Source organism: Lepidochelys kempii, chromosome 21 (assembly GCF_965140285.1).
Source record: "Lepidochelys kempii isolate rLepKem1 chromosome 21, rLepKem1.hap1, whole genome shotgun sequence".
Classification (NCBI taxonomy): domain Eukaryota; kingdom Metazoa; phylum Chordata; order Testudines; family Cheloniidae; genus Lepidochelys; species Lepidochelys kempii.
The window spans coordinates 5,045,717-5,058,597 of NC_136400.1; the positions used below are offsets into that span (position 1 = coordinate 5,045,717).

A 12,881-nucleotide genomic window follows, 5' to 3' on the forward strand; every position below is an offset into this window, starting at 1 on the left:
AAGTCATGGGAGCACCCCCAGGGTAGAGCCAAGGAGCTCAGTCCTACAAGGAACCAACGGGCCTTCACAGCCATTGACCTCAGACATTGAGGGAGCTCAGCAATCTGCACAGTCAAGCCAGAGAGGTTTCAGGAAGCTGGTGGTCCCAGCAACGTACCCTCTCTTCATTACCGTTAGAAGTGCCAGGTCTTTCAGCTTGCCTACCATACTCCTCCAAATATAAAATTCCACAAGTCTGGCTTATATTTATCCCCAGGGCATTAGTAATAAGAGGTCAAGTGCTTGGGACTGACACAGCTTTACTCCACCCCATTATCCACTGCACCAGCAAGCCTGTGTCCTTCACTCATAGGGGGGTAGACTTTGCATCCACACTGAAGGAATTACTACTAAACGCTATGCATGTTCCGCATACAGAGATCTCGCAGGATTAATTCTTTTTCCTTTTAAGGAAGATTTTCCTGATGGGCATTCAGTTGTCCCTTCAAATGCCAAGAATAGACATCCCCATACTAATGGGAAATGGAGCGCTACCATAACATCCCCCACTTTCATTCCCTTGTGGCTGGGATCAAAGGTCTTTAACAACCTTAATAGAAGTTATGACCCTACATGGGCTGAACACAGAGCTCCTCTTTGGGTGCATCCGGTGGCACCAGTTTCTATCTCAGATCTTTAGCCCTGCTCCAGAGCTATTCAGTCTCCAACATGAATCCTGGAAAATCTTGTGGAGATGTTGCCACAGGCAGGCACACTAAGTGCAGGGATTTAACTGGAGTCTCACATTTGTGGGTTTGTCTAGACCTGAACTTTCTATACATGAAACAGCAGAGCTGGCAGGAGTTTTTCACCTCCACAAACCCTACCTCCACACCGAGGGGGACGTGCACTCCACACGCCGTTTAGCCCGTCCTTGGTTGTGCAGTGAATAGAGGCCTCTCCAGTGAGCAAGTAACCATTTTCACATTTGTAGGTTACAGCTGACCCAAAAGAGAAGTTTTTTGTGAACTCGCCACTGTGACTTCCATTGGGGATGTCTGGAGGCGGAAGACACGGAATACCTGGAGACACACAGGAGGAGTGTATTTTAGAATCATTGCTGGTAGAGAAGCAGCTCCAGTTATTTGATCTGCTAAAGAAATTTAGGAGCCCTAACTATGAAACCACTAGAACGAGCAAGGCCGACAGGTCATGCGCAATGGGTAATTATACCCAATTCTCTTTCGCACTGATGGTCTGTAAACTGTGAAAGAGACTTACTAGGATAGTGTCTTAATGGTCTACACCTTCCTTCATATGGACCGTTTTAAGATCAACCTGTTGAATCCTTACCAGGTGTTGAAAAACGCATGATTTTCCTGCTGCACCATAAGCTGGTGAGCACGCCAGGGCAGGCGAACGCCTTAAAGCACAGGTAATGAGCTTCGTGTCTGGTTTTGGATGAATATAAGTGGGTATCAGGTAAACCTGTTGTGCTCTTCAGAAATCCAGAAGGGCCAATAACCACCTTGGTGGGGCATTTTTGCCATACCAAGCTGAATGCCTTTTGCTATTACTCAGTTATCAAAGAAACACCAAATTCTGATTGCCAGGAACTTAACACAGACAGTTCTCTCTAAGGTGCAACCCCCCTTCAATATGGTCTGGTTCTTAAGATACCGGCATTGGACTCAGGAGACCTGGGTTCAATTTTTGACTTGGCTACTGACTGATTCCCTAAACGATATGTCACATAATCACTCTGTGCCTCAGGTGAGACTTTCTGGGGCGGGGATCAGAATTCTTCCATATCTGTTTATTCACATTTGGGGGGGGGGGTACCTAAGCACTTTGACAGACAGTTGTGACCTACTTACGCTCACAAATGGGAACATCACCAGTCCATGCAACACGCATGCCAGAAATGTCACATCGTCTGTAAGGCCGTCCAATCAACCGGTGCCTGTTGTTAGGCAGAGGGGATTATCAGTTCTCATCTATTTCTTTGGTGTTTGAGCTTTCCTGAGAAGCTCAGTTCTTCTGGGAAGCTCTTCTCCCCAGCCACAGCAGGTGGGGACCAACACCACTGACTTCTGACTGACCACCACTGGAGAAATGCTCCTTGCCAGAGCCGAACTCCCCAGCCTCTTGTAGAATTAATCTCTAGTACAGAAGCCCATGTCGGACCAATGAGCTGCTATTTTGGATCCCCCGTCTCACAGATCTCCTTCTGGTTCCCTCAAGTCCTACTCACCACATCAGATGGATCATTCCCCACCACTGAACCACAAGCCAAAGGCAAACTAGGAACACCACTACAGCATTTCCCCCTGGCATTTTCAGGCAGGTTGCCAAGAGGGGTTTTGATTTTCTCATGATGGAGGAGATACATTTCCGTGGGTGCGGGCCAGGCAGACCCAGCTGGGGTCTGGCTAGCTTGAGATTCATAAACTAAGTCAATCAAGACTGTTGTAATGCATGCAGGAGTAACACCCCACCCCAGCAGAGAGGTCCAAAACACAGACGCTATACAGCAAACCTCAGCTGAGCTGACCTCTGGAGTTCAGCAGCCAGCTGTCATTACAGGCAGTGTCTGTGAAATGGGACTTCCTGTGGTCACAGGTTCTTCCCTTTCGCCCTCACATAGGACACGCTCTACAAGGTCACAAACCAGCACTACAGCTGCAGACCCCTGAAGCACAGTCCTCATCCTCAAATGGAGCGGGCATATGACGCCCTCTTCTGCCACCGTATCCCCAGCATTCTCACTCGGGCACCTTCCCCAGCAGGGTTTCCCTTTGGAGACACCTCATCAGTCTGGCAGGTGGGCAGTTAGTCAGTGAAAACCCTTCCACCCAACTCCGTACGGGAAAACAGCCATTTCCAATGATTCCGAAGAAGAACTATTCCCGTGTCCAAGCAGGGGTAAAATCCAAGAGATTCCAAGGTTTGCCCTGGTCACTTGGATCCTACTCTCCACAGGAGACATCTGTGCTCAGCCAGCACCTGCAGGCAGAGCATTCAGCTGGCCAAACTGCAACTAAAGTTTGTACAATCAATGGCAGAGCATGAGTGAAGAAAAGAGGGAGACTTATTCCAATCCGTCTTTCCTCGCATATAAAAATTATATTGATTGAGCCAAGAAGATGGAGGGCTGCTTTAGTATGGAAGAGTAAACTGCTTTCAGGAGTTGGGAGAATATGAGGATATCCATTTGTGTTCCACAGCTGTAAGCGAAGCACAAGTAGTCAGCTCAGGCAGTCTGAAACTTACCCTTCTTCACACGTGAAGTTGACAGTTGACCCAAAATGGATATCTGTTACAATAACTCTGCCGTTCTCCGGCTCTCCTGGATGACCACACGATTTCTCTGGTGGAGAACAAGGCTCGGATTAGGCTTCTCTCTTTCAATGCAACAATTATCCCCAGGAACTGTCCATATTTAACACTCCCCATAAAGATGGCATTTAAAAGGGCCCAGAATAGGCACAGCGAGTGAGCTTTACTAGTCACTATTAACTATTTAAAGATACGTAACACTTTGCAGCGTGGACACAACTTAGTGCCTCAAAGACCTTTATTGAACAATAGAAACAAAATTCATTATGATATTCACTTTTACAGAACTCGAATGCTTCTGACCACGTTCGATTTTCAAGGCATGTAATAGTGGATTGCATATGCGGGTGTCTACTGTATCCAGGCCGGCAAGTATAGTTTATAGTCTTCCCAACAGGAAAGGAAGACTGATTTTTATACTCCCTCTTCAGCTCAGCAAAGCTTAACCTCGTTGGGACTCCACAGCCCTCTAGGAAGAAAGGAAATACATATGAGAAAAAAAGAACCATATCTACTCTGCTGCCATGTACCATGTCAGGTGCAGGTAGATACAACAACAGTTACAAAGAAACAACTGCAGATCTGCTTTATAAATATTCTTCCAGGTATTACACTAGGACTAAAGCCGAGGGAAAAAGAACGATGAGACAAAGGTGCTAATGCAATGAAATTCATAGCTGGACACTGAACCTAAAACAACACACACTGGGCCAAACTCACTGCTGGCACAAGAACCTCTATTTCCCAATCAACTAAAACAACATGTACACCTGCCCTGTTTACCTCAGGTCCTAATATCCATCCTTGGGCTGCCCTACTCCCAGGACGCTAAAATGTGCCATTTTTCAGAAGTACTGTCAGCGAAAGACGAAAGGGTCCCAATCGTGGCTTCTGGCCTGAAAGCATAGGACTCTATAGGTTCAGCAATGCCCAACGGAATTAATATCCACATAGAGCATCATCTGTTAAAGGGCCCAAGCCCTTCACAAACTGATACGACATCCCATTGACGCAAGACACTTCAGTTCTCTCTTACTCTCATCTAGCGGCTGAGGCGATAAGACGAGCACACCTCACCGACGGCAGACGTGGGAACATAAATAACCGCTCCTCGTGCTGCCTCAACCGTGAGCGCTGACCTCTCATTGCATCTAGCAGCGTGTACACACCCAGATTCGCACCTTGGGAGATTTCAGACTGTTCTGGTGAACGCACTCTCTGCCACTTCCTTCGTTTACATTTTCAAATTCAATTGTCTCATAAGAATATATTTGCATTTGTAATAACAGCAAGTGTCTGGGTTCACACCATTAGTGAAACCACTGCAACATCGATGGGTGGACATGCCCTAAGAGTCTGCGTGGGAGTTTGTCTACAGAGTCATTTCTTTTGCAGAGCCTTTAACTTCATTTTCGTGAGTATTTCTACACTATTCCATCTTCCTTCTGACACTTTTATAAATCCTTTCAACTGTAATCTTGTCCGGCAGCACTCAGAGAGCCACGCTTCCACCGGCATCAGTGTGCAAGTTCCACCAAAGTCAACTGAGCTTCTTGTGCCGGCAGTGATTATAGCCCTGTGTCTCTCCCTGGGGAATCTATTAACTTAGGCTTGAATAAAGACTGGGAGTGGACGGGTCATTCCACAAAGCAAAACTATTTCCCCATGTTTATTCCCCTCCCTCTCCCATGACTGTTCCTCAGTCAGCTGCTGGAAATGGCCCACCTTGATTATCACTGCAATATGTTTCCCTCTCCGCACCGCAGCTCTCCTGCTGGTAATAGCTCACCTTACCTGATCACTCTCGTTACAGTGTGTATGGTAACACCCATTGTTTCATGTTCTCTATGTATATAGATCTCCCCACTCTATTTTCCACTGAATGCATCCGATGAAGTGAGCTGTAGCTCACAAAAGCTTATGCTCAAATAAATGTGTTAGTCTCTAAGGTGCCACAAGTCCTCCTGTTCTTTTTGCGGATACAGACTAACACAGCTGCTGCTCTGAAACCTATTCCCAGCTGTGAATTTTGTTGCATTAGATGGTGTGTCTGAACATTCTTTCTCTCACTATCCATCCTGCTGGGTTACTGACAAAAGGAAGAAGCCAACCGAAAATCCATTCACCTTCACATAGAGGAGAAGGGTGGCTCCAAGTTCCAGATGTGGTACAATAGATCGAAGCCTCTCCACGGAGGGCGTAGCCAGGTTCACAGCTGTAGTTCGCATATGTTCCACTGGGGAAAGCTGCCAAAGGCTTGGCATTGTGCTTCCCTTTGACGATGACCGGAGGTGGGGGACACAGCAACACTAAAGGGGGGAGAGGGGATGAAGAATATTTCAGGGAAAAAAATCTGAACCCTGTTCAAGAAGAGCATAAAATAGGCTGGTCTCCAGGAGGGGGAAAAGCCCAGGATGCCTGTGTTGTGTCAAACCCTGCATCGCACCGGTGATGCGACACATCCAAAAAAGATTAAATATCACCGACCTCGATTCCCCTTCACCCCGAACTCAGATTTTCCCAATCTGCTACTTTTCGGTCCCTAGAAATCGCCCTTCACTCCCTTAAGAATCCAAAATATAATTTGTGGAGAGTGGGACGAGTTCTGCTGATTTGTGTTTCCATTCACAGCTTTAGGATGCTCAGTGAGACAGACCATTGCCAGATCTCTGCCTGTCAGGAGGGCAGGGCAGGACGCAAGGGATCAGCTATCACAGGGACGAGCACACTCAAGAGATTAGGGGGTGGGCGGATATTTGTATGTTCCCCATTCACAGCTGAACAGTGACCCCAGGATTCAAAAGACGTTTATTTTTTTGCGTCCAGGCACATCCCGACCAGATGTTGATCATCTCAGTTACCCTGCAGTCAACCTTGATTCACACTCACCCTGTGTGCAGACTGGAACAGGAGGATCCCAGGTTCCTTCATCTCGGCACTGAATCTGACGGCTGCCGCTCAGGGTGTAGCCAGGATCACATTCAAACCTAACCGTGTCCCTGGGTCTGTAGACAGGTCCACGTCCAGCTACTTTTCTTCCATTCTGGATTTCTGGGGCGATGCAGAGAACCTCTGAAATTGAAAAGCCACAGAAGGCGTCAGCCTGCCCCGCAAGCAGTGCTGTTCAGTGGGCCCTTGGTGCCTGTACTCTGCACTGACTCCCTGCCAGTTTCTGGGAAGAGAGTTTATGGTGTTGCTTTTAACCTCTAAAATGCAAAAAGAGTATAGCGCAACCCTGTCTAAAACCACATCCCATGAGGAACCGTACTGCTCCTCTCATGGTGAATAGAGTCCCCAGAGTGATCCCTCTCAGTGACAGAGAGAGCAGGGCTGGTGGGAGAGCTCCCCGTGAGGGACCCTCATTTTGGCACCATGGTCTTTAACAATACTGGCCTGTTTGCCTTTGGGGGACACACTTTCCTCTTTACTCGCGTGTAACGAGGCAAGATGGGGATAGCGTGCCTGTGAGTGTGAGGGGAGTGTGGAAATTAGTTACTAGTGTTTCTAATTTATGTCAGGGGTGCCTCGGGTTTCACACAGCTGCAGCTTTTTAATGTTTCACTAATGTGGTGTGTATGTGTGCACAGGAGTGCAGAGTTTGCATTCAGCACATTTATTTTCAAAAGCATTTGTTTCACCCTGTGTCTAATTATACAGTTTTAATTCCTTGCTCTTAAATTTGTTGCACTTGTGACTTTGTCTTTTGAGTTAAATCCTGTGGTAGGAGCTTCTTCCTCTTAGTTCTAGGTAACAGAACATAAACGCACCTTCACACCGAGGAGGGGGAGAGCTCCAGGTTCCGGATGCCGTACAATAAATAGATGCCTGCCCAGTTACGGAGTAGCCGGGCTCACAGCTGTAATTTACAGACATTCCACTGGTGAACACTGCCAAGGCCTGGCCACTGGGCTTCCCGTTGGCGATGGCTGGAGGAGAGACACACTGCACCGCTACAGGGAGGGAAGAGAGCTTTAACTGAAGCAGAGCTCATGCAGGCTGATCTCCAGAAGGGAAAATATCTGCATACTTCTGTTGAGTCATGTCCAGCACAACAGCAGTGAGACAAATGCAGATCACATACCTCCATCCATTCACATCCCCCCAAATGCCTATAAAGAATGATGACTCCGTTATGCTTCTTGTAACCCCCAAACATTTTCCCAGATGCCTAAGTAAGGCTCCAAGCGCCATTTCCACTCTATATTTTGTGTTTATATGGGAAATGCTGCCACTTTGGGACTATTTATTCATTGGTAGGGGCCACCCACAAGTTCCCTTAACTTGGGAGGGAGGTTAAGTGGGCAAAACTGACCAGGACTCAGTTCTTCAGGGATCTTTTTGGAGAATGGAAGAGCCCAGATACGATGGAGAGGAACACAGGGAACACTGGGATAACTACACAGATATTTGCATTTCCCTTGTCAGGTCTCAAACTAATCCCACAGTCCTTTTGGCCTCCCGGCTCAGCCCTGCCAGGTCTGACTCATCACAACGGGATCAAAGCCTTAGTCATACTTACTTCTTTCACAGGTGGGGACACGAGGATCCCATCTACCATCATCTTGGCACTCCGTCTCAGCGCTGCCACTCAAGGTGTAACCAGCGTCGCATTCAAACACAACCATGTCTCTGGGTCTGTAGGCACGCTGTACCCCATTTGTTCTTCCATGCTCCACTTCTGGGCTTACGCATGTTGCTGAAAGGGAAAGCATAACACACCCTTTAGACTCTAACGCAGGCGTGGGATGGAATGGACTGAACCATTTTTTCCTCTGGCAAGTCTTTTACTGTAGTTCAATTTCATAACTATTTCTATACTATCACATCCTGTTGTCGCTTTTATCAATTCTTTCAGCATCAACATTACTGAGCTGCACTTGCAGAATCCATCAGCACCGTTCCAAGTGGATGCAATGCCACTGAACTTAAAGGAGCTCCTCTTGCCAGCAGTGACATTGGCCCGTGTATTTCACTGTGTTTAGCTGTGAAATTTGCTGCATTGGTGGCTTGTCTCCAAGTTCTCATGGTCTCAATTTAAACCCTCGTGTGTGTCTGACACACCGAGCGAGGCAAAGGGAAGCAGCTAACAAAACAGAAACGCGCCTTCACATTGAGGGAGGAGGCAGTTCCAAGCTGCAGACACTGTGCAATGAAGTTATGTCTCCCCAAAAAGGGAGGAGCCAGGATCACAATGGTAATTTACAGACACATCACACACACACAGAGACACACACAAAAATCAGGCTACTTTAAGCATCTTATTTTGGTCAACCAAAAATCACTGGACAATATAGGCTCACTATCCAGTGCGTTACATTGCAAGTACTTAATGCCTGTTGTTTTTTATGAATCTTTAACTCATTTGTAACAATCTTGTCCCCACCCCATTATAGAAAAGCGCTTGACTGAAATACCAGTGTGAGGGGGAAAAACAAAAAATGGTTCCATGATTATTCAGCGTACAGGAACTAGAGGGTCGTATTCCACCTTCATAAGAACATAAGAACGGCCATACTGGGTCAGACCAAAGGTCCATCCAGACCAGTATCCTGTCTACCGACAGTGGCCAATGCCAAGGTCACTCACTCCAGGGCACCTAACAGGTAATGATCAAGTGATCTCTCCCCTGCCATCCATCACCCGCCTCTGACAAACAGAGGCTAGGGACACCGTTCCTTACCAATCCTGGCTAATAGCCATTAATTGACTTTACCTCCATGAATTTATCCAGTTCTCTTTTAAACCCTGTTATAGTCCTAGCCTTCACAACCTCCTCAGGCAAGGAGTTCCACAGGTTGACTGTGCGCTGTGTGAAGAAGAACTTCCTTTTATTTGTTTTAAACCTGCTGTACATTAATTTCATTTGGTGGCCCCTACTTCTTGTGTTATGGGAACAAGTAAATAACTTTTCCTTATTCACTTTCTCCACACCACTCATAATTTTATAGACCTCTATCATATCCCCCCTTAGTCTCCTCTTTTCCAAGCTGAAAAGTCCTAGCCTCTTTAATCTCTCCTCATATGGGACCCATTCCAAACCCCTAATCATTTTAGTTGCCCTTCGCCATCTTATTCTGTCCCTTTTTTAATGATTCCTAACATCCCGTTTGCTTTTTTGACTGCCGCTGCACACTGCGTGGCTGTCTTCAGAGAACTATCCAGGATGACTCCAAGATCTTTTTCCTGATTAGTTGTAGCTAAATTAGCCCCCATCATATTGTATGTATACTTGGGGTTATTTTTTCCAGTGTGCATTACTTTACATTTATCCACATGAAATTTCATTTGCCATTTTGTTGCCCAATCACTTAGCTTTGTGAGATCTTTTTGAAGTTCTTCACAGTCTGCTTTGGTCTTAACTATCTTGAGCAGTTTTGTATCATCTGCAAACTTTGCCACCCCCCTGTTTACCCCTTCCTCCAGACCATTTATGAATAAGTTGAATAGGATTGGTCCTAGGACTGACCCTTGGGGAACACCACTAGTTACCCCTCTCCATTCTGAAAATTTACCATTTATTCCTACCCTTTGTTCCCTGTCTTTTAACCACTTCTCAATCCATGAAAGGATCTTCCGTCTTCTCCCATGGCAACTTAATTTACGTAAGAGCTTTTGGTGAGGGACCTTGTCAAAAGCTTTCTGGAAATCTAAGGACAATCTAAGTACATTCAAAGGAAGAGTATAAAGCATCTGTCGTTACTGGAAGGACCGCTCATAATTGATAAAAATAGTCAAATTCAGCAAAGGAAGCGGAAGTACCCGCAAAAGCTGCGGTGGACCAAGAAGTTATTGAGTATCATCTTCTAAATCACTTCCAGTTCCCATTTCAAGATGGGACAGACGTGAGGATCCTGAGCAGAGGAAGATAAAAATGCTCTGCTTTCAACTTTAAGTTACAGAAATTCCCCTCACCAGGTCCCCTCTTGCCAAACTTGGTCACTTTTCGCAGTTGCTGCAGTGTGAGGAATCCTGACCCCCAAATGCATTGTGGGAAAGCAAATCCAAATAGAATTTGTGGAGAGCGGGATGAGTTCTGCTGATTTGTGTTTCCATTCACAGCTTTAGGATGCTCAGTGAGACAGCCCATTGCCAGATCTCTCCCTGTCAGGAGGGCAGGGCAGGACGCAAGGGATCAGCTATCACAGGGACGAGCACACTCAAGAGATTAGGGGGTGGGCGGATATTTGTACGTTCCCCATTCACAGCTGAAAAGTGACCCCTGGATTCAAAGGACGTTGGTTTTTTTTTTTGCATCCAGGCACATCCCTACCAGATGTTGATCGTCTCAGTTACCCTGCAGTCAACCTTGATTCACACTCACTCTGTGTGCAGGCTGGAACAGGAGGATCCCAGATTCCTTCATCTCGGCACTGAATCTGACGGCTGCCGTTCAGGGTGTAGCCAGGATCACATTCAAACCTAACCGTGTCCTTGGGTCTGTAGACAGGTCCACGTCCAGCTACTTTTCTTCCATTCTGGATTGCTGGGGCGATGCAGAGAACCTCTGAAATTGAAAAGGTGCAGAAGGCGTCAGCCTGCCCCGCAAGCAGTGCTGTTCAGTGGGCCCTTGGTGCCTGTGCTCTGCACTGACTCCCTACCAGTTTCTGGGAAGAGTTTATGGTGTTGCTTTTAACCTCTCCACTGCAAACACTATCATGCAAGCCCGCCTAAAACCACATCCCACGGGGTTCCATACTGCTCCTCTTGTGGGGAGCAGAGGCCCCAGATGGCTCCCTCTCAGTGACAGAGAGAGCAGGGCTGGCAGGAGAGCTCCTGTGAGGGGCCCACAGTTTGGCATCTACTCCTTGCACAGGGTCTGAAACAGTTCACGCTTGTTGGCCTTTCCAGTACCCACTGCAAATCTTTTCTGTTGACTGAGTGTGTAGCAAGGGGTAGGGATTGGCGGCAGAGGTTTATGTGTTTCTCTCGGTGTGTGTGAGGGGAGCGTAGATACTAGTTTCCAGTTTTTGTGATTCATGTCAAGTGTGCCTCGGGATTCAGACAGATGCTTTTTCCCCTCCCGCCCCCTCAATATTTTCCTCGTGGGGGGTGTATCTGTGTGCACAAACGCAGAATGCGCATACAATGCCTTTATTTTCAAAAGCATTTATTTCACCATGTGTCTAATTAAATGGAGCTTTAATTCCCTGCTATTCATTCTGTTGCACTGGTGAGCTTGTCTTTCATCTTAAATCCTGTGATAGGAGCTTGTGCAAGGAGTAGACGCCAAACTGTGGGCCCCTCACAGGAGCTGGGTCTGTAGGCACGCTGTACCCCATTTGTTCTTCCATTCTCCACTTCTGGGCTTACGCATGTGGCTGAAAAGGAAAGCATAACAAACCCTTTAGACTCCAACGCACGTGTGGGATGAAATGGGCTGTTTACCCACTGAGCCATTGCCTTTGACAAGTCTTTTACTTCAGTTTCATAAGTATTTCTACATTCTCACGTCCTCTTGTCACCTGTAGCAATTCTTTCAGCATGAACATTACCCGGCTGCACTCATAGAATCATTCACCGCTGGTACAAGTGGATGCAATGCCGCTGAAGTTAAAAGGAGCTCCTCTTGCCAGCAGTGACTTTGGCCAGGTGAGTCTCACTGGAGGTTTGGTCCCCAACTGTGGAATTTGCTGAATTGGTGGCTTGTCTCAAAGTTCTTGGGGTATCTGTTTAAATCCTTTTGCGTGTCTGACGCACCGAGCGAGATAAAGGGAAGCAGCAAGCAGAACAGAAACGCACCTTCCCATTGAGCGTGGGGGTTGCTCCAAGCTTCAGACGCCGTACAATGAAGTGATGCCTCCCCAAGAAGGGAGTAGTCAGGATCACAATGGTAATTTACGGACACTCATCACCCAGAATTAAAATCAAGCCCCTTTAAGCATCTTATTTTGGGCAACCAAAAATCATTGGACAATTTAGGCTCACTATTTAGTATGTTACATTGCAAGAGCTAACGGCCGATTGCTTTTCTGAATCTTTTACTCATTTGTAACACTCTCATCCCCACCCCATTACAGAAAAGAGCTTGACTGAAAGACCAGTGTGAGAGGGAAAATCAGAAGTGAGTTCATGATTATTCCACAGGCAGGAACTAGAGGGACATATTCCACCTCCAAAGGAAGAGTGAAAAGCGTGCGTAGTTACTGGAAGGACTGCTCATAATTGATAAAAATAGTGAAAGTCAGCAGAGGAAGCAGAAGTACCACCTGCAAAAGCTGCAGTAGACCAAGAAGTTATTGAATATCATCTTCTAAATCACTTCCAGTTCCCTTTTCAAGATGGGACAGACATGAGGATCCTGAGCAGAAGAAGATAAAAGTGCTCTGCTTTCACCTTTGTGGTACAGTAATTTCCCCTCAGCAGACCCATGGCTCTTGCCAACTTGGGTCACTTCTTGCAGCTGCTGCAGTTGGAGGGATCCTGACCCCCAAATGCATTGCGGGAAAGCACAAGCTTTGCAATAAAACAGAAGGGACAAATTTACTCATCTGTCATCCCCACTGCTCTCGGAGCCCTGCCAGCACTGCCCCCAACCTGGTTCATTTCTTATCCTCTACGTCTGT

General features: G+C 46.9%; 1 protein-coding gene across 1 annotated transcript in view; it reads right to left on the minus strand.

The window, feature by feature from the left end:
* The window catches only part of CR2 (complement C3d receptor 2), a 55,907-nt gene that overhangs the window by 797 nt on the left and 42,229 nt on the right, over window positions 1-12,881 (minus strand). The window contains exons 15-23 of the mRNA XM_078849846.1: window positions 10,640-10,822; window positions 7,838-8,014; window positions 7,086-7,268; window positions 6,208-6,390; window positions 5,445-5,627; window positions 3,596-3,787; window positions 3,253-3,349; window positions 1,857-1,942; window positions 867-1,061 (exon numbers count right to left, since the gene is read on the minus strand). Coding sequence (XP_078705972.1) covers window positions 867-1,061; window positions 1,857-1,942; window positions 3,253-3,349; window positions 3,596-3,787; window positions 5,445-5,627; window positions 6,208-6,390; window positions 7,086-7,268; window positions 7,838-8,014; window positions 10,640-10,822 — 1,479 coding nt within the window. The remainder of the gene's footprint in view (window positions 1-866; window positions 1,062-1,856; window positions 1,943-3,252; window positions 3,350-3,595; window positions 3,788-5,444; window positions 5,628-6,207; window positions 6,391-7,085; window positions 7,269-7,837; window positions 8,015-10,639; window positions 10,823-12,881) is intronic.